The sequence below is a fragment of the Chrysochloris asiatica genome, unplaced genomic scaffold (genome assembly GCF_000296735.1).
Source record: "Chrysochloris asiatica unplaced genomic scaffold, ChrAsi1.0 scaffold00032, whole genome shotgun sequence".
Taxonomy (NCBI): Eukaryota; Metazoa; Chordata; class Mammalia; order Afrosoricida; family Chrysochloridae; genus Chrysochloris; species Chrysochloris asiatica.
In genome coordinates, this window is record NW_006408550.1 from 1,682,877 (window position 1) to 1,704,654 (window position 21,778).

Genomic DNA, 21,778 nt, shown 5'->3' on the forward strand with positions numbered 1-21,778 from the left:
TGGTTGTACAGTGGAAAGTCATGTTCACATCACAATATCAAAACACATCTCTTACATTCAGTCCTTCCTCTGGGAAGACTTCCTGTAATTTATCTGCTGTCCACTTGCCTAATCCTGCTCAATTGCTACCTTGATTTTCTCTTTTCCATAGCACTTTTCACATAATGCTTAAATCATTCTTGTTCTTTGCTGTATCCCTTACTAGACTATAACATCCCAATGTGGGGTCATGTTCTGTTATTTTTGACATGCCCAGGCATAGAATGCAGTGGCACTCAATAAATGCTGGTTGAATGGATTCACTGTGAATTAACAATATTATAGACAGTGAGTGTTGTTAGAAATTCCTGAGAATTCTAACACTAAAAAAAAAAAAAAAAAAAATTGAATTTCATCCTAACCAATTTTATGATATTTGACAAAGTAATGGAATATATATATATATATTTTCATATCCTAAGAACACATTTTATTTGGATAAATTTATTTATCAAACTCCTAAGAATAAGTTTATTCTTAGGATTTTGATTTGATTTGATTTTGACAGAGAGAAACTCCGCAATGGTGGACTGATAAATCTGTGATAATTCCATGGGTTTTGTCTGTAGACACCATCCTATGCTGATCCAACATGCTTAAGTTTTATTGACATTCATGACTCACACATTCTTTTTGAACCCCAATACTAAAAATCCATTATTATTGATTCTGTTCACAGGTCAGTTCATGCTTTTGAAGAGAAGAAATCTCAAGTATAGAACAAATGTGACACGTCTTAGCATCATTCAAGCCTTATGAGCATGGGTCAACATGCATGTAACAGGACCATGTTCATATGAATGACAGGATTCTCATGATAAGAACATCGATGTATGCAGAAAGTTATGAGTTCAAGAGCCATGGGCATATGGTTTATGACCTGGGTTCAGTCTGGTTTTTAAAAGAATGGATCTAAAGAACAAGACAATACTTACACAGTTGGTTGCATTGTTTCTCTGATTTTTCTATATGCTAGTTAGGATGCAGATCCTACTGTCTGTATAATTAAAGAAACAAACAAACAAAGCTGCAGGCTTTGACCAGAGGGTGAGTGCTTGGGGGTGGGGGCTGGACTGAGGGCATAGGGCTATAGCATACGAAAAAAAAAAAGTAAATTTGGACATTTAATTTCCATATCTCTTTGCACGATGTAAATATCTCCTGGCATGGAGAAAAGGTTTTCTCTTCAGGCTGGAGACTGAGCAAATCACAGACAGAATTCATTTACATTTACAATAGCCCTAATTTTGTGCATCTGGGTATGATCAGCAGACTCATTTATTTTTTTTAAGTGAAACGAGTAAGAACCAATACATACTATGAAGTGGATTTAAAAAGTTTGTAGAAAAATCCCATTATCTATTAATTCCATTTCCCACAAACTTTTTGATATCCATTTGTACAGGGGTCAAATTTTCTACAAGGTGCAAAGTAGAGAAGGGGCCCTGGCAATTTAGGGAAGGTAAAGACACACAAATGAAGCCTTATTTTAAAAAAGGATTATACAATACACAGTTGGAACCATTTTTGTTAATTGTGACATCTAAGAAACTAAAGGGCTTCTGAATTATTTAAATAGGAAAGAAACCAAAGGGAGTACAGTCTGAGGAATGTGTCACAGGACAAAGTCACATCAGAAACAAGGGTTGTTGTTGTGTTAAGTGCTGTAGAGTTGGTTCTGAGAGGGGCTGGGAATTTGGGGAATTGATGTCATATGTGGAATTGTCTTTATGAACCTTTAATTTCATTTAAAAAACTGATATGTATTTCATGTTTAGGGGGCCCAGCAGAACCTTATTTCCCCTGACACCTCCTAAATCAATCTAATCTGTTGTGATTTTTATCTTCACGTATGAACACTGGGATTTGTACTCACTAGGGCCAAACTAAAAGTTTTTCTCTCCTTAGAAATTCATAAGCTAAAGACAATCATTTGAAAATGTGTCATGAACACATCACATATGAATTAATACTGACACACACAAAATACATATACATGTATATATATACATACACATGTATATATATATACATACACATGTATATATATATACACACATGTATATATATACATACACATGTATATATATACATACACATGTATATATATATACATGTGTATGTATATATATAAGCAAAAAGATGTAAACCAAATATATACACATGTATATGTATATATATATATATATATATATATAAAACCAAATAGATGTAAACACAGTGGTCATGAGGCCAATAAGCAGTCATGTGCTATACTGTACTGTGCAGGGACCCCAAGTCATATTAAAAGTTGTTAGTAGAGACTTTGTAGAGGACCATAGAAATTACAGAAGTAACAAAGAAACTTTCAGAGACCATCTAATACAAGAACAACTAGCTCATTTTATAGATGGAAAAAAAATGGGCAAATTAAATGTCATACCTAATGGAATCACACATAATGGCTGAGTTGAGAGTAAAATGAATTGTCTCTTGATTCCGAGCTAGTTCAAATTCCATCTAGAATTTTAATCAGGTTTTAGTGAAGCCTCGTTACTCTAAGTCATATTGACATCAGATCCTGTTTCCACACGGCTATAATAGCAAGTTGATATTTGAGACTCTCAAGGTGAGCAGTACAGTGCCAGGTGTATTTAAGCACGGTACTGTAGAATCCATAGTCAGCTCTGTTGAAGTGAAGATCCAAATATAAAAGCTTAGATGTTGAGACACCAAAGCACACTTGTATCTGCATAGAAACTGGTCTGAAGCCAATTTTGTTGAATATCTATGGTTTCACTCAATCAGTTCTCTATTTCTCATTTGGGGCATTATTTTACCCTCATGATATTGAAATGAAAATACTAGAAATGACTTCTGTTGTTAAGTGCCATCAAGTCGGTTACGACTCATAGCGACCCTGTATAGGGTTTCCAAGGAGCAGCTGGTGGGCTTGAACCACTGCCCTTGTGGTTCAAATTGACCTTTCAGTCCAGCACATTAACCCACAGTGGGACACCTCCAATAAAATGAGCTTTAGCAATAGGTAAAGATGAACATAAGTATTTCATTGTTTATAAATGTTATCTGGCAATCATAATAGTGAAACTTTTTACTTCGTGTAAAAGCTATTTCTTCTGGTAAAAAAAGGAAACTTTCATATGGACTCAGGACATATCTAAAAGTTTGCATTTTATATCAAGAGGCTGAAGGAAAGAAAGAAAGAAGAGGTATATGGGCATTTTATAAATAGAAAAATCCTTTTCGAATACCCAAGTCCCCCATCTTTTAAATAAATAAACAAGTGTTTTGTTTCTGTGCTTAAATATACCTAAAATAATCATTTATCACTTTTTGAAAAGACCGAAACCATCTAAGCAAGAACATCTATGTTTAAAGAATTGTTGTTTTCTTTACTATTTAACACACAGGCTATGTTAAAATATTTCCTTAGTGATGGAACCAAGCCAAGAATACGAGAGGGCTCCAAAAAGTCTGTGGGAAACTGCCATTGTCTTTTAATTCCATTTTCAACAATCTTTTTGATGCCCTCTTATATAGCTTAAAAGTTTTGTGAGTTGACACATATCCCAGAGGGCTGTAATATTTCTTAATAGTTAACAGCTTCTAAAACAACCTTTTTATCAATTCATGAGTCACAGGCAAGGGTATGGACATTTGTTTTAGAAAAACTAGTTTCAAATGGTTCAAAAAGCATTGCTTAGAAACGATAAGTAGAGTTTCCTTTCCAGTGCTGATTTTGCAGGGTCTTGTTTTGATCTTACAGTAAGTAGCACACCAGCTTTGCTAGGTTGATAATACAGCAGGAGCCCCTGGAATATATGACAAAGTGGAAACACTCCACCCCAAGACTATGACTAAGATGGAAATCTATGTTTTCTTTTGCTTTTTTATGAGAAGTGAAAATGTCTTATCTATGAGAGATGTGTACACATTTAGACATGGAAATGTTTCTAAATTAAATTCATGACAAATATTTGAGGTAAATATCACATCCTAGGCAAAGGAGGGTTCCTGGCTAATTCCTATTGTTTAGAGAGTGTCTGAGTGTATGCCTTATCAAACATAGAAGGCAGGAACGAATGAGAAGCAGAGGACTAACCTGTATTCCCCAAAAGTTCCATCGTCTTCCTTCATAGGCTGGATTTCAGGATCAGCATGGGCATCTTCCTTTTCTTTTACTAAGAATTTCAAAATGACATTATTATATTTGGACCCTGTGCTTCCTTATTCAAAGACTTAAAGAGTCAAGTCTTAGAGATAAACCAGCAAACCAAACCAAACCCACTGCCATCGAGTCGAGTCTGACTCAAAGCGACCCTATCTAGGGTTTCCAAGATTGTAAATCTTTACAGGAGCAGACAACCTCATCTTTCTCCAGTGGAGTAGCTGGTGGGTTTGAACTGCTGACCTGTGGTAAGCAGTCCAACACCAAACTCACAGCACCACCAGGGCTAATTGGAAATACAGAGCAGGGGAAAATAATTCTATACACAGTTGATGTTATATAATCATACATGCTATATAATCATACCCACATTCTGATGTTTTGGGGTCATTTGATCATTTGTTAATACATAGTGTTGACTTTTTAAAAAGCATTTTGGACCAAGTCGCCTACTCACCTGATGAAGGTATACTTTTTACGTTTCTAAGATTTCTCCCTGCCTCATTTTACCCATCTATTTGTTAACTAAATTGATGGTTACAGATAGGCTTTGTAAATCTATCCTTCTGCAGATTTTTTATTGTATCAGAAGGAAAATGACCAGATTAAAAAGATAAGAATTCACTGGGCCCACTAAACAGCACAAATCACTAAGCTGAAGTAAAAACCATGTCACGCAATATCAAGCCACAGGGCATGTTTTACTTCCTTGGGGCAAACTTCAGGCACCTCCCTCCGCCCCTAGTTGATCTCAAGTGCTACTTATGCACCCATGATTTATTGGAGCCTAAAGAAACTACCAGCTGTTCTGTGGGAGAAAGATGAGGCTTTCTGCTCCTGTAAAGATTTACATCCTTGGAAACCCAGTAGAGGGTCGCTATGAGTCGGAACCACTCCATGGCACATAACAACAACAACAAAGCAACAGAGGGGTCCTGGTGTGGTGCTGTGGGCTAATGCGTCAGACTGCAAAGTCGTTTGAACTGCAAGGTCGGTGGTTCAAACTCACCAGCTGCTTCTTGGAAACCCTATACAGAGTCATTATGGGTTGCAATTGACTAGATAGCACTTAACAATAACAACGCAACAGCGTTACTAACATTTTCAAATAACAGATTGATTTATTGCATCCAATGCCCTCTGATCTTTGACAATGTTTAGGTTGTTTGTAAAAGGGGATCAAAACTTGGCTACACAAGTCCAATTTCATGATTCTGGGAAGATATACTTACAGCAATCTACATGATTACACTCCTGATTTCTTTTCAGCTTAATGAATAATTTTGCAGCATTATAAAGCAATTAAAATCTTTCTTTCTTACCTGGATATTTACCACCCTTGTTTCTTCTGATGAAGCAAACAATCAGCAAAATTAAGATAAGGAGAGCGACAGCACACATTAGCCCAATGAACCAGCCCTGAGTTGCAATATCCACCTGCCGGCTTGCCATTGCTGGAAAACAAATTTACAGTGTTGGTGGGAATGGGGCAAGGAGGAGACGGGAACTGTTATCGTCCTTGTAATAAAATATTGCCTCAGCATATGAGTTTGTATAAATTTTATACTTAGCCCCATATTGGAATCTGTCAGCTATCAATCAGGAGTTATATAAATACTTTGAAATTTTTTCATTATTTAAAAAAAAAATTCAAGTTTTTAAAACAGAGAAATCTGAATGCTAATGTCATGAAGTGTTAACAAGTCTTGCTGACAATTGTGTTCACAGTTATGATGTTTTACTGAAGTATGTATGTATTCTCAGTATAATCTATGAACTATCTATGCATTCTCAGTATAAACACATTCCCAAGCCAATTAAACATTGCTTATTGGATAAGCTGTATATTGTTAAATACAATTATAATAATATAACACTGAATTTTAAACAGGATAGGATATATACATATAATGGAGCATTCTTCCTTCAAAGGAATCACTTATGGAGGTTAAAATAACATTGCAGTAATACACCATTAAAGATGAATGTTTTGAAAATCCTCTTTTCAAAAAACAAAACTGTCCACACAAGAGAGCCAGCTTTATTGTTGTATAAAACATCCCAATTTATACCCAAAGTATTACTTAATTTGCATTTCATCTCATTTGTTATTCATCCCTTCGTTCTTAAGGGCATTTGAAATTTTCTGTAAAAATCAAATTCACACTCCAAGGACCAATATTTGTTAATGCTTAGAATCCACTAAAAAGATTTTGAAATATATCTTGATCAGTGGAAGCAAGTCTGGGTAGGTGATCAGTTTGAAGGGAAAATACTCATTCAGATGTATGTTTTCGTTGTCTTCACTTATTTTAAGCAAATAAATACCACAGTATGCAAATTTCATAAGAACACCACAGAATAATCAGCATTTCTGATATCATTCAGAAGTGTCACTCAAAGCAAAATGGGACAAAGTGCAGCATCAATGATTATTCAGATATGCCCATGTGGGTTTGTTTAAACAAACTGGTATGAATCCTGTTTTAAAAGGCCTTTGTTGTTTCTCTTCTGACCACAATTTACTCAAGGAAAAAGATCTTCTTTTGATTTCATAGCATGTCCATATCATGCTTTTAAATTAATCGAATTTCTTCCGAATACATTTAACATGGTTGTGTAAAGCTTATGCAATCTCTCGATGAACAAAATAAAAATGGCAGCACGTATCCTGGGTTCTGCTCTATATTGCAAGAATAACCCCCTTTTTCTCTACAGCAAAATGCAGGTAAAAAGGAAGCACTTGAAATGACGTGGGGAAAGGAACATGAGAAATGTGAGGATGTGTGTTTTTAAAAGAAATTAAAAGACAAGTGGAATTATATTACCTGGAATACAAATCAAATACCAGCAGTCTTTCTCCCTTAGTCCCTTGTATGTACATGTTGTGTGCCTTGTTTGTGGGGATTTAAGTTGCATCATAACCAGGCGTAACTGAAGTAGGAAGGTAGGTAGTTTCCCCATCCCCTTTACATACCATACTAAGTCTGATGATGATGAAGATGAAGACAAAGATAATATTAACTGCTAACATTTTTGAACTCTTATTACATGCTAGGCACTGGGTTGTGGGCATAATCTCATTTAATCTTCACAACAATCCTTGAGGTAGGCATTAGGAATAAATTCAGAGAGCATAAATTCAGAGAGGGAAAAGAACTTACAAAAGAGTTGGAATTTGACCTATGTCTGTTTGCTCCCAGAGAGCATGTTACTAGCCATTATGCCCCACTGCTATGCTCTAATGCATTCCTGAAAACATGTCTAGACATTAAATCTGCAAAAGTCTGACCAAAGAATAAAATGTTTAGGGGCTTTCCAGTCTGAGAAAGGTAAATATATTTTTTAAATGCATCATTACATTCTCTTTGGCAATATAATTCTGTCAGTTTATACATGATCTTTGTGTGCTTTTTCTTCAAAGTTGAAACAAAACTGGTCTAAGTCTACTGAGCATTTAAATGAAAGGGTCCCAGCTTTTAGCATGCTTAACAACATACAGCTTTGTCATCACTAGTATCTAATACGGTCAGATACACGAGAACTAGCAGAGCCATCATTCTGCAGAGGGGGACTGCCAGAATTAGACTGCTAGATGGCAGCTTGCAATGATGCAACTGAGAATTTTTGTTTAATACCACACTAAAATTGTTGTTGTTGTTAAGTGCCATCGAGTTGGTTCCGACTCTAGTGACCTTGTATAGGGTTTCCAAGGCTGTAAATCTTTGTGTGATCAGAAAGCCTCATCTTTTTCCTACATTTTGAGATTGTTGTTGTTAAGTGTCGTCAAGTCGGTTCCAACTCATAGCAATCCTGTGTTGGAGGAGTAGCTGGTGAGCTTGAACCTCCAACTTGGTGGTTCAAACCAACTTTGCAGTCCAGGGTATTAACCCACAGCGCCACACCAGGACTCTGCACATTAAGATTATTGTTGGTGTTGTTAATTGCCTTCGAGTCAGTTCCAACTCATAGCGACCCTGTAGTGGGCTTCCAAGGAGTGGCTGGTGAGCTTGAACTGCTGATTTTGTGCTTCAAACCGACCTTGCAGTCCAGTGCATTAACCCACAGTGCCGCATCAGGACTCCTGATTTAGGCAGTCCTAAAAATTAGACATCTATGTGCATCAAAGACTTCCCCAAAACAGTTCAAAGAAAACCTACAGACTGGAGAAAAAATTTTGGCAGTGACATATCTGACAAGGGACTAATCTCTAAATTTATAGAAAACTTCAACACCTCAACAACAAAAAGAAAAAATCCAATTTAAAAATGGACAGAGAGCATAAACAGACATTTCACCACAGAAGACATTTAGGCTGCCAACAAAAATGAACAAACATCTGTGATCATTAGCCACTGGATAGATACAAATCAAAACCACAATGAGATATCATCTCACTCTAGCATTAATTGCAAAGTTAAAAAAAAAAAAATCAACAAAAACTGCCAATGCCAGTGAAGGCATGGAGTGACTAGAACCCTCAGTCACCGCTGGTTGCTGTTGCTATTGTTGTTAAGTGCCGTTGAGTCGGTTCCGACCCATAGCGACCCTGTACAGGGTTTCCGAGGGTGTAAATCTTAGGATTGTAAAATGGTGGAACCACTGTGGAAAAAGGATGGCACTTCCTGAGAAAGTTGGAAATAGAAATACCATAGGATCCAGCAATGCGAAAACTGGGTATATACCCTAGAGAAATAACAGCCGTTACGGGAACAGAGACTTTGTGTCTCATTCTTCAGGTATATTAACAGGAGAGACCAGGCCCTGGAGAAGGGTATCAAACTTGGTAAAGTGGAGGGTCAGTGAAAAAGCGGAAGACCCTAAATGAGATGGATTGGCACAGCAATAATGAGTTCAAACACAATGATTTTGAGAATGGCCCAGGCCCAGGCAGCGTTTTGTTCTCTTGTGGGTAGGGTTGCTATGAGTTGGAACTGACTCAATGGCACTTGACAACCAATAACTGCACATTCATGCAGTGTTATTCACAATAGAAAAAAGATGGAAACGACCTAAGTGCCCATCAATGGATGAACGAATAAGCAAACTATGGTACATACACACAATGGGATATTATATATTAGGTAACGAATAACAATAAAACTGCAAATACCTCACGGCATAGATGAGCCTACAGGACATTACGCTGGGTGAAATTTGTCAGTCACAGAAGGACAAATATTGTATGAGATCACTACTATAAAAAGTCAAGAAAATGCTTACTCAGGGGGAAATAAAACTCACTGCCATCGAGTCGACTCCGACTCATAGTGGCCCTAAAGCATAAGCAGATCAGCTCCTTGGGGATACTGAGGCTGTAAATCTTTATGGGAGCAGACAGCTTCCATCTTTCTCCTGAGGAGTGGCTGGTGGGTGTGAACCACCAATCTTGTGGTTAGCGGTCCAATGCTTATCCCACAGTGCCACCAGCCTCCTTTTTATCCAGGGGGAAGAGAGTGAAGCACAATAAAATGATATGTATATATTGTATGCCTAAATACAATAAGGGGAGGTTAGCACAAAATGATCAAGGCTAAAAAAGACACTGGGAAGAGCACAAGAGTTAAAGGCAACATAATCCTCCAATAACAGTCATAGCCGTGGTCCATGAGATAGACAAGGAAGCTGAACAGGAGACAGTCGGTGAGTGGATCTATACTCATTAACATATATACAGTTTGACAGAGGATATTTCTCCACATGTCTTTTTGTGTGCTGTAAATAGATCCATGAATATAGTATAACATGTTGCTGTTGTTGTTATTAAATACCGTCAAGTCAGTGTTGACTTATTGTAACTCTGTACATGGTTTCTGAGGCTTTGAGTTTTCACAGGAGCAGAAAGCCTTGTCTTTCTCCTGGGGAGCAGTTGGTGGGCTTGAACCGCAGACCTTGTGGTTCACAGTCTGTTTATCATATGAAGCAACCATGCTACCATAGTAGAATATATTATGAAAAATATAAGTTATGAAAACTTCTTAGTCATAGCTAAACACCTTGAGGGAACGACTCACTGGGGTCACCAGGTCAGCTGGCATAACGTAGTCTGCAAAGATAATGTTTTACATCCAACTTTGGTGATTAGCAACTAGGGTCTTAAAAGTTTGTGAGCAGCCATCTAAGGTGCAATTGTTGATCTCTCCCCATCCAGAGCAAAGAAGAGTGAAGAAAATCAAAGACACATGGAACCAATTAAGCCGAAGAACTAATGGACCATGTGAACCCCAGACTCCATGACCCCAAGACCAGAAGAACTAGATGGTGCCCAGCTACCACTGCTGACTACTCTGAAAGGGATCACTATAGAACATTCTGGATGGGGGGAGAAAAATGTGGAACAAAACTCAAAACCATAAAATCGATGAGACTTACTGATCTTACAGAGCCTTTAAGCTTGGAATTGAACTTACCCCCACTCAACTTTCAACGCAACAATAGACAGGCCTGTAGGGTGAACAATCACATCAGGTTATGAATTGGGCTGTGAACCGCAAGGTCAGCAGTTCGAAACTACCAGCTGTTCCACGGGAGAAAGATGAGGCATTTTGCTCCTGTAAAGATTTACAGCCTTGGAAACCCTGTACAGGGTCGCTATGAGTCGGTTCCGACTCCACGGCACACAGCCACCACCACCATAGGTTCAGAATAGCTGAATAGATCTATCAAATGTTACCTGATGTGACCATTTCCTAGACCACCTGTTCCCTTTGGCATACAGCCCTCTGAGACCCTGTACTGGGGGTGTGATGAGAACTTCTGCTCTAGCCCACCTACATTCTAGGGGTTGCTGGGTGGCACACACCATTTGCTCCCTTCTGTTTCCTGAAAGACTGACTGGTGGCTCAAATCCACCCAGCAGCATCGCAGAAGAAAGGCCTGGCAGACTACTTTATAAGATGGCAGTCATTGAAACCCTTGGAATGCAGTCCTACTCTGATTCATGTGGCGTTGCCATAAGTCAAAATCAACTCCATGGGATCTGGTTAGTTAGGCGGTTCTAGCTGGGTGACCTGGGCAGAGACTCCAACTCTCTGAGAGTATTTGCGTGTAATAAGTGGGGAGATAATGGTGCCTACTTCTTGGACTGTTGTTAAGGACTGAATGAGAATACTCGCTCATCCAATATGGCATAGAGCCCACTTAATGTCTGTACTATGACTTTGATAACATTCTAACTGTATGTGGACAAGATACATACTTGAGCTTTTACAAATAAAACCTTGTATAGTAATCATATATTGATTAGCTTCTAAGTTTAGTTCAGTGTTTTCCCAGAATTACTTACATAATTGAATATAAAAACCACAAGGAATATAATAACATGAAATATGATTTTTTCTTAAAACATTATGATTTTAGCAAGTGAATAATTTTAACATATAGTTTAGTAAATTACTGAATATTGCCATTTTTATATTAAAAAACAATATTTATAATTGTGTTATTTCCTAAATGATAAGAAATAACTTTGAAAATCATAATGCTTGTGAAATGAAACACAGAAAATTCATCTATGTCTGTGGGCAACATTTTTTGAAGGATGAATGAAGTGATCGAAGGGAACATGGGCGTAAAAACAACAAAATGAAAATGCACCACACAACCCTTGTTTGTTTAAATAAGCAGAGATTGTTTTCAACCTTGTAAGCATATAAGAATATTCCTGCATTTTTACATGAACATTTCCCTTTATTCCAGGGACTTTAACTTTAATTTGTCCATTTTGATAATGATCAAATCACTATAATATATACAGTCAAATTAGGTGTGATAAAAGTAATATAGGAATTGTGCAATTTCTTGTTACATACAAATCTAACAATAGTTCTATCGGGTGTGGGCTAATCAAACTGCAGGTTTTGCTGGGTTCTAGTCCATTTTGAAATTTTTAAAATTGTGACTTTATCAGTAAGATTTATTTCTGCTTCAAAAATATTTTAAAAATTCCCTTTTGTCTCTCATGGGGAAGTTTACACATGGTAAAGGATATAAGAAATGAAATTAAATAATGTAAATCATATTTATCTCTGTTTTGGGCAAGAATGTGGTTAGAAGATGATTTGTTAAATCTGTAATTCATTTGATATAAAGAGCCAAAGACGATTAGAAACCAACACTCCCAACCCAACAAGACCTCACAGGAAGACATTCATGGTCTACACCATATTGCAGCTGTCTCTAGTAGGCCCCAGTGCTTGATGGCTTCTGCCTCTGAGCACGAGCCAAACTTGGTATGGTGCATGCCTCACCTGGGCCTGTCTCAAACACATCCTCTGAACTCACAAAACCAGAGTCCCCCTCAGCACCAACTCGGACTGTGTATGCTGTTCCTGGCATTAGACCCTTTAACCCAAAGAAGCTCCGAGAACCATTTACAATTTCTTTCCTCCATTCTTCTTTGCCTATGGAAATTTTGCAAAAAACAACAAATTTGAATATTTGAAGGGACCAGAAGTCACTTTAAATGTTTCAAGAAAGAAACTATTCTTTATAAACTAACGACAAAATCTAGCATGTTTAGGCTTATTATTTCAGTTTATTACAAATCTACTCATGTTAAATAAATCACTTAATATGAAGCACTATATAAAAATATCTTCAAAGAACAATGGACTAGATATCTAGGTTACATATTAATTGCATATACTTCCATTGTATTAAATATTTTAATACAATTAATTATTAAATTAATAATTAAATATTTTAATACAAAGGAAGCTTTTTAAAATCTGCATATTGATTTATGGAAGTATAAAGTTTCTGTGAAGGTGGTTGTAAAATAAATCATATGCATTAAATAGCTCAACTGAACTATAGGGAGGATATTTTTCTTTTTAAGTTTCAAAGGCTGAATCCTTTGGTAAACTTAAATGTTTCCAAATATTTATCCAGCTAATAGATTCAGCCTTTCCCAAGTAATGCTCTTCCTAAAGAGTTAGTTCTCAAAGTATTTATTTGCACGATAAAGGCCTACACAGGAAGTTGGACTGGGCTCAACATTCTGTCACAAATAGTCTCCACTCATCTTATCATATACAGACCACTATGCATTAAAGAAGGAAGGGGAGCTGGTTTTTCATAAATTGCTGAAAATTAAAGCTCCCAACTCCCTGATAAATGTGGCCAGCACGTAAGGAGAGTACTAGACTGGAACACAATTTATACTTCCCCCAAATGATAATTCCCAGAGTCCTGGTGTGGCGCTGTGGGTTAATGCACCAGACTGCAGAGCAGTTTGAACTGCAAGGTTGGTGGTTTAAACTCACCAGCTGCTCCTTGGAAACCCTATACAGGGTCGCTATGGGTCAGAATCTACTCGAAAGCTTTTAACAACAACAAAATGATAATTTTCTGCAATGTCTAATAAAATTCGGTTGAATATTTTGGGCAAAATGTCTACTTTCAAATCAGTTATTTGATTTCTGCTACAGCAAGGTCCAATTTGAGTTAACTTTTTGTTTTTTCTACTGCATTTAGTATAATCTATTATTGCTATTCTATACAGGTGGGGGTTTTAACACTAGTTTTGAAGTATCCTGATAGGAACATTACATATACAGTTTTTCTCACGTTTGTTTTCAATAATATGAAAAAAAGATTTGTCTTATTATGTGTAAATTATATAGGTTGATGTTGTAGTTGTTAAGTGCCGTCGAGTAGATTCTGACCCATAGGTGACGCTGTATAGGATTTCCAAGAAGCAACTGGTGAGCTTGAACCACCAACCTTGCAGTTCAAATGACTATGCAGTCTGATGCACCCCGATAGTTCACTCTAATTTCCTAGATAAATCTGACTCATTTAATTAGTATGATACACAGCAAATCCTTAAAGATTTTTCTAATCTTTTGAAATGTATTCCCCAAATTAAAAATCTGGTAATGAAATTGTTTCTTACTGCCTGCCACACCATATTCAATATAAAATTTCACATGCTGTGGTCCCTCATATTCCCAACTGATATTGGCATAGGTCTCAGCAGCTGTGGCAGTAAGATTCCTGAGCCTGGGCTTCACTGCTTGAACTAAATATACGATAGAAAAATAAAACAAACAGACAATCAAATTGCAGCAACATATACACAAATATAAGTTTATATCTGAAAATTTTCAAGAAAAATTAAGTTGGATTTTACTGCTGACATTTAGAGATCACTCATACTTCATTACAGAAAGTTTTTTTTTTTTTTTCATTTGTTAAATTAAGTTAGGAAATTAATCATCAGAGATAATGATTTATATGATTAGAATTGGTAAGTTCTACTTTGGGTCCCAAAGAACTTAAACTGCTATCCAGTAGGCAGAGTTCCAGGAAACACTTGTTTACTGACAAACCGCAGGAGGGGAATTGCTGAACAATGCTGGGGACTGAAGTCAAAAAGTGTCAGAGACTGCAGGGTATAACCCAGTACAATGGCAGCTTTTCCGTTCAATGTTTATCTCAGTGTGGGTTGAACGAATTTGTATTGGGGTAAGAAGGAAAGCTCCTTAAGATTTTAGCTTTTGATCTGCTTTGAGTCACAGACTTCTTTGAGAATCTAACTCTGGGGTTTGGGCCCCAAAGTGAAGATCTGCTTTAGAGAATGTTGGATGGTTAGGCTATGCTGGAAAAGAAGTTCAAATAGAATTGCCAAATATGCTTTCACAGAAGATAAGAAAGAAGTAAAAGGAGTAAGAACTATTTCATTTGATATATTCAAGAATGCAAATCAATCTTACCTGTTAAGTGTTCATTGAACATCGTGTTCTGAAAAATAATAGCGCAACCTAAACAACTTAAAACACCAGGTTATGAAGACTGTATGATACTACCTACTCACTACTGAGAAAAGACAACATCTAGTCATTTAAAAACCTCAACAGCCTAAATAAAAATGACATATTTATAAATATATTAACTTGGGTAGTTAATATAAAAGATAAGGCCAATTTATTACTGGGCGGGGGGAATCCTTGGGTTGCAAATCAGAAAGCATCAAAGGGTTTACTCAGATTCTAACATTAAATTATGAAATATGTTATATCACCCAGAAGCTAAAGCCCTCTACTGAAATGAATTTAATGAAATAGCATTTCTTAGGATCAAAAAGAGAAATTTAGCAAAAAACATAAAGTACTTGACTGTTTGGATATAACTTGGAAGCACATGTTTCCTGGGTGTCCCTCTGAGCGAAGCATAAAGAAACACTTGAGAGGAAAATTGATGACTGAACTATGCAGATTCTTCTGTGAACCTAATTAACTTTAGTTTTCTGAAATTTTCCTATAAAGGAATCGATGATAGGAATATGATCAATCATCATAGACAGCAAATATACACATGAGTGTAAAACATCAGTGTGAAAGAACCCAGGCAAAGTATTAAATTTCTTTTAAAAAATATTTGGAATCACAGACTGAAGAAATTAGTCCTAGAGTAATTACAGATGTTCAAGGCAAGACAGAATCATGACAATACACTTCTAACAGAAGAGTGTTTTGATGATTGTTAAAGACATCCAGAGAAGATAGCCCAAATTTCCTTTCAATTATAGTGTTTGGCCACTTTGCTGTCAGAGAGAATTCTGACTCTCTGGCTGGCTTTTCACTCCACTTCCTCACTCACTGAATAAATACATGGGAGCACTTTTGCTGCAGCAGATATAGGGTACATTGGATCACCTCTCTCCTGGGCTTTTTCCCAGTAGTGTGACTCCAGTCTCCCTCCCTATTGAAAGACTTTGTCTGGGAGGAGGCAGCAGGAGGGTAGCTACCTACATTTTGGGATCTTAAAACTACAAATCAAATTCTGTTACCTCCCTGTTTAAAAGCGGGATGGTTTTCCTCTGCCCATAGGGTTCCTTAGCCAGGAATTCAGGCCTGTGAAAGGCTGTTCTGTCAATTCTGCCTAATTCCTTCCTATTTTTTCCTATTTCTACATCTTCACTAGCTACTACACAACTGTTCTAATGGTTGGTCCCAAAGATGAGAGAGTAAAATGCTATGATCATCAATCAAATCATTATCTGCATACTAGAAAGCTCACTTTTATAGATGGCTTCACAAGTCTATTGACAATTTTTGTAGACTCTCACACATGAAATTATTTAAAGCACAACCAAAAAACTACAATTATTACACAAATATTAAGGGATTTAACCAAACAAGTGATTGGGTCAGAGTAAATTATTCCTGATATCTCAAGAGTATTTCCCTGTTGATTTCAAATGTATTGAAGAGACAGGTAAGAAAAGGACAAATATGGCCTAATTGAATTATCCTGGTTTCTGCTTCAGAGTTTAAATAATCCTTTTGTAATTACATTTCTGAAAGTTTGGGTTTCATGAACATAAACTAAATTCTGTAAAAAAAAAAAAAAAATTAGAAAAACTAACCTCAAACACATTTCTTCCCTTCTTTGGTCAGAAATGAATGAAAATCTCATTAGTAGCTGTTGTTTTTATAGCTAAAGTTACCACACATGTTTTTTCTCAATGATTCATCTCATACTTATTCTCTTTATTTTAAAAATTAAAATATAAAAGGTATATATATCAAAAAGGAGTCCTAGTGGGCTATAGATTAGTCATTGGGCTGCTAAAGATTAGCTGTTCAAACCCACCAGATGCTTTGAGGTAAAAAAAAGAAATTATTTGCTTCTGTAAAGATTTACATTCTCAGAAACCCTGTATAGGGCCACTAGCAGTCAGAGTTAACTTGCTGGCAAGTTAACTTTTTTAATCAAGACTATGAGAATCAGGAAAGATAGTGGAGATTTTTTTCTCTTCTTAGAGCGTATCTAAACTCTGAATGGAGACGTGAAATAGACAGGAAGATATAACTCATTCTTAGACTAGAAAAAGAAGTCTTTTTAAGGAAGGAAAACCAAAGATTAAAAAAAAAAAAATCCTTGAGTCATTTAAAATCTTACCATAATAAAATGTCATAATTTCATGTAATGTTTACTACTGCATCATGAAAAAGAAAAAAATTAGAAAATAAACTCAGGTTTTGCTATTTTCTTTAACGCTGTTTCCTTTGTAATCTGAGCTGGAGAAGACAAAATCAAATACTATAATGAAATGTACAAAGGCCTGGAGTTAGAACACTAAAAGGGAAGAACATGCTCAGCATTTCTCAAGCTGAAGTGACTGAAGTAAATATTCAAGCCTTGGGTTGCAATGTTGAAGGATTTTATGGGCACAACATTGAATGACACTGGAAACATCAAAAGAAGATGAAAGGAATACCCAGAGTCAGTGTACCAAAAATAATTGTTTGATGTTCAATACAGAAATCTTTAAACAGTATCATTAATATGACATGCAAGTAAAATTTTGCTGAAGATAATTCAAAAAGGATGAAAGCAGTATATTAACAGGAAGCTGCTAGAAATTCAAGCCAGATTCAGAAAAGGATGTGTATGGAGGGATATCATTGCTCATGTCAGATGGATCTTGGTTGAAAGCAGCAAATACCAGGAAAAATATTTACTTGCACTTTATTGACTGTTCAAAGGTATTCAGCAATGTGGATTGTAACAACTATGGATAGTCTTGTGAAAAATGGATATTCCACTATTTGTGCTCATGAGGAACCTGTATATAGACCAAGAGGCAGCTGTTAGAACAGAACAAGGGGATGCTGAATGGTTTAAGAATCAGGAAAATTGTGCATTAGGGTTGTATCCTTCCACCATTCTTATTCAACCTGTATGTTGAGCAAATAATCCAAGAAGTTGGATTATATGAAGAAGAACATGGCAGTAGGGTTGGAGGGGGCTCATTAACAATCTGCAATATGCCGATGATGCAGCCTTGCTGCTGAAAACAAAGAGGGCTTGAAATACTTACTGATGAAGATCGAAAACGACACCCTTCAGTAAGGATTGAACTTCCATGTAAAGAAAATGAAAATCCTCACAGCTGGACTAATAAATAGCATGATGATAAATGAATAAATGGTTGAAGTTGTCAAAGACTTCACTTTTCTTGAATCTACAATCAAATCTCATGGCAGCAAGAGTCGAGAAATGAAATAACTGCTTGCATTAGGCAAATCTGCTGCAAAAGAACTCTTTAAATTGTCCAAGCACAAAGATGTCACTTTGAGGAGTAAGGTGCATCTGACCCAATGCAAGGTATTTTCAGTCACCTCACTATGAGTCAGAACTGACTGGGTGGCACTTAACAACAGCAATATATGCATGTGAAAGTTGGACAATGAATAAGGAAGACCAGAGAAGAATTGATGCATTTGAATTATGATGTTGATAAAGAATATGGAAAGTACCATATACTGCCAGAAGAAAAACAAATCTGTCTTAGAAGTGCAGCCTGGATGGTCCTTAGAAGTAAGAATGGTGAAACTTGTACTTTGTACTTTGAACATATTATCAGGAGGGACCAATTCCTGGAAAAGGATATCATGTTTGGAAAAGTGAAGGATCAGGGAAAAAGAGGACGAACTCCAAGAAGATGGATCGATGCAATAGCAAAAACATTGGACTCAAACCTAACAATAATTATTAGGATCACACAGGACTGGGAATTTTGTTTTGTTTTGTTGTACATAGAGTCACTATGAGTCTGCGAACCTTATATTTTAACACTGGGGGCTTAAGGAACCTTCAAACACTTCATTTTTGCTTGCCTGGATATTCAAGGAGCCCAGGTGGCACCGTGGCTAAGTACCTGGCTGCTAAAGGTCAGAGGTGTGAAGCCACCAGGCACTCTGCCTGAGAAAGATGTGGCAATCTGCTTCAGTACACATCACAGCTGTGGAAACCCTACATAGCAATCCTACTCTATCCTACAGAGCTGCTATGGGAATCAGGCTTGGTTTTGTTTTGTTTTTATCATCATAAGTAATTCACAATTCAATTTGGTAATATTAAATGGTAAAACCTAAGCTGCTTTAATAAAATTCTTATATTTGTTAATAAGAGGGATGGTGTCTTTTTTTCAATGGAATGTGTGTCCTCTTCTAAAATGAACAGTGAAGGGAAAACATGCACTTGCTCCATGAGCAGCTCTGTTGCAGCCCAAGGACACTCAGTAGCTCTAGGCGATGCCACAGTTACCTGTTCACTGAAGCAAGGAAAGGGGCAGCCTTCCAGTGGCATCCTTCAACGAAAGGCCACGAGAGGCGCAGCAGGAAATGATGTCTACTGACATCTAACTATCCCAGGAGAGAAGTACACATAGGCAATCTTTCTTTCTTTCTACAATATTGTGGAATTGTTACATTGTCCTTTCAAGCATAAAAACACTATGCAATTTATTATGAAGATTACTGAAAATGACTACAGTGTGTATCCACTTAACCCCAAATCTAATTGGTCTGCATTTTATAATTTATCAAACCTCCAAGTATAAACAAATTCTTATTTGTTTATACGTAGAATAAACATATAGAATGTACAATAGAATAAATATGCATAGGATAAATTTATGTTTTCTAGGAAATAGAAGAAATGTATCAGGCATAAGCTCACAAGACTTGAATAGCTTGAGACAAAGAACTAATTTATTTGTCTTCTTCTTTATTATAATTATTATTCCTGTTGCATTTTTTTAGTCTGTCAAAGCCCAAGAATACCCTTCACTACAAGTATAGATAGTCCCCAGATTATAGACAAATTCTGTTCCTAAATCTTCAAGTCAAATTTGTACATAAATCAGAACAATTAGGTACAGTTCATACTGGATGTCAGACAAATGTTTGTCTTAGATTATAGTATACAGTGTACCTTTCTATGCATCAAAAACATTAACACTTCCAGATACACTAAAACAGCTTTAACATAATATTGGTAATGTTTTGATGAAAATTGCAGAGTAGTAGTGGCTTGTTATGTTATAATTGTATGCACCTTGAATTTTTAATATAATAGGCTTCCTGAGAATTGCTTCATAACTATAGGTCCTACTTAGGTCAGGTGTTTGTAACCTGGAGATGCAGATACTCCACATGAAAATGGTGTAGAGTTTTCTAGGACGCTGTTCTCCTCCTCAGTAATTAAGGGTCAAAGATTGTGGGTGCTTTGGGATTACCACAGGTGGAAGACATATTACAATTCATTCAAGCCCCATTCTCCCAACAAATTTTTCTCACTCAGAGCTGTGAGGAATAAGCACAAAGGCAATTGGTTGTGGACTGTTGGCTTTTACCAAGTGTTACCCAGAAAGAAGAGACTTCAGCAGTTTGGTGATGACAGGATGGAATAACACAACTGAGCAGAACATTCAGGCTGACAGGATGACTTGCTCCTAGCGCCCCTGGTCGGGAGGGTGCGGGTCCCAGGCTACTTGTAGGTTGTCACTAAGCCACAATTTCAGATGGACAGTAGAGTGTCAGGCAGCAGAGTGTCGACTATGCCCATGAAGAGTACAGCGAACTCAGATCAGAATGAAAGCTTGACTGATCTGATTTCTCACAAGCTATGTTTTCAGGAGAGTTAATGGGAGGTGCAAACAGTTGCTAATGTAAAGGATGGTGGCTCAAGTCCACCTCAGAAGAAAGTTCTGGCAATATACTTCTAAAAATTCAGCTGCTGAAAACCTTATGGAGCACAGTTCTACTCTGACACACACGAGGTCGCCATGAGTCTGAATCAATTCTACAGCAACTGGTCATATGTGGCTTGTCTGTATAGAAGCGCTGAGATAAATGCATGGTTCTGATTCTAGCTGATCCAGTCACAATCATAGTTTTCAAAGCTAAGATTAGGATTGCTACCAGGGATAACTTGAGTAAAATTTTTAGAGAGAATTCAATGTATATCTTTTTACTTGTAAAAAAGACTAGAAATTAATTTTAAAGCCCAAATCTGTCAAGATCTTCTCGTTTTAGTATCTTTTAATTTGATATTTAAAAATACGTTTTATTTCCCCCCATCTTTTTGTGAGCCCATGCTGCACTTCCCCATGTTTAACATTGCAAATTTCACACATGTATAAAGTCATGCAAATGAATTATTTTACCTTTGCCTGCACCTACATCAGGTGGAGGAATACCAGCTTTAATGAAGGGAAACAGAAATAGGACACTATATAGTTAGATGTAACACATATATGAGCATGCATAGCGATATATAAACACTTATTAAAATGCTAACGCATGCAAGAAGAATAAAGTATACCATACTATGTATAGGAGATAGGTTGGTGTCCCCAAACCTACCCAATGATTGAATCCAAACATCACTTTCGCTGCATTATTCATGTTTGTATATTATCTAAGGAAATGTCATTTCTTATGCTTTGGAAGATAAGCTAATGAATAATCTCCTGAAGGAAATCCACAAGTTAGAGACTTACAGGAACAGAAAGTCTTTTGCAATATTTTGAGCAATTTCATTGAATTGGAAAATTTTCGGAATGACTTTGAAAAGTATGACATGAATGTGTCTTTTAGATGCTCAGTGGGGCTATTTTGCTTTCTCTGTACACCAGATGAAACATCAAAATACAAAATTCCTTGCTCAAACAAAATAAAATCACTATTTAATGATTGTACCTTTCTAGAAAACCTAAATCAATATGTGAACTAGCAAATTATTTTCTAATGAATCAAGACCAGAACTAAAATA

The 21,778-nt window shown here is 36.6% G+C and overlaps 1 protein-coding gene across 6 annotated transcripts in view; it reads right to left on the reverse strand.

Moving 5' to 3' along the window:
- Positions 1–21,778, reverse strand: part of NRCAM (neuronal cell adhesion molecule) — a 99,602-nt gene that overhangs the window by 6,802 nt on the left and 71,022 nt on the right. For 3 of the 6 annotated variants that reach the window (XM_006859279.1, XM_006859282.1, XM_006859281.1), the window contains 2 exons: positions 5,530–5,661; positions 4,142–4,220 (listed from right to left, as the gene is read on the reverse strand). In XM_006859279.1, the coding sequence (XP_006859341.1) occupies positions 4,142–4,220; positions 5,530–5,661 (211 nt within the window). Of the gene's footprint in view, positions 1–4,141; positions 4,221–5,529; positions 5,662–12,456; positions 12,610–14,105; positions 14,232–21,170; positions 21,207–21,778 lie in introns of all 6 variants that reach the window. The other 3 variants (XM_006859280.1, XM_006859278.1, XM_006859277.1) reach the window with 2 other exon arrangements.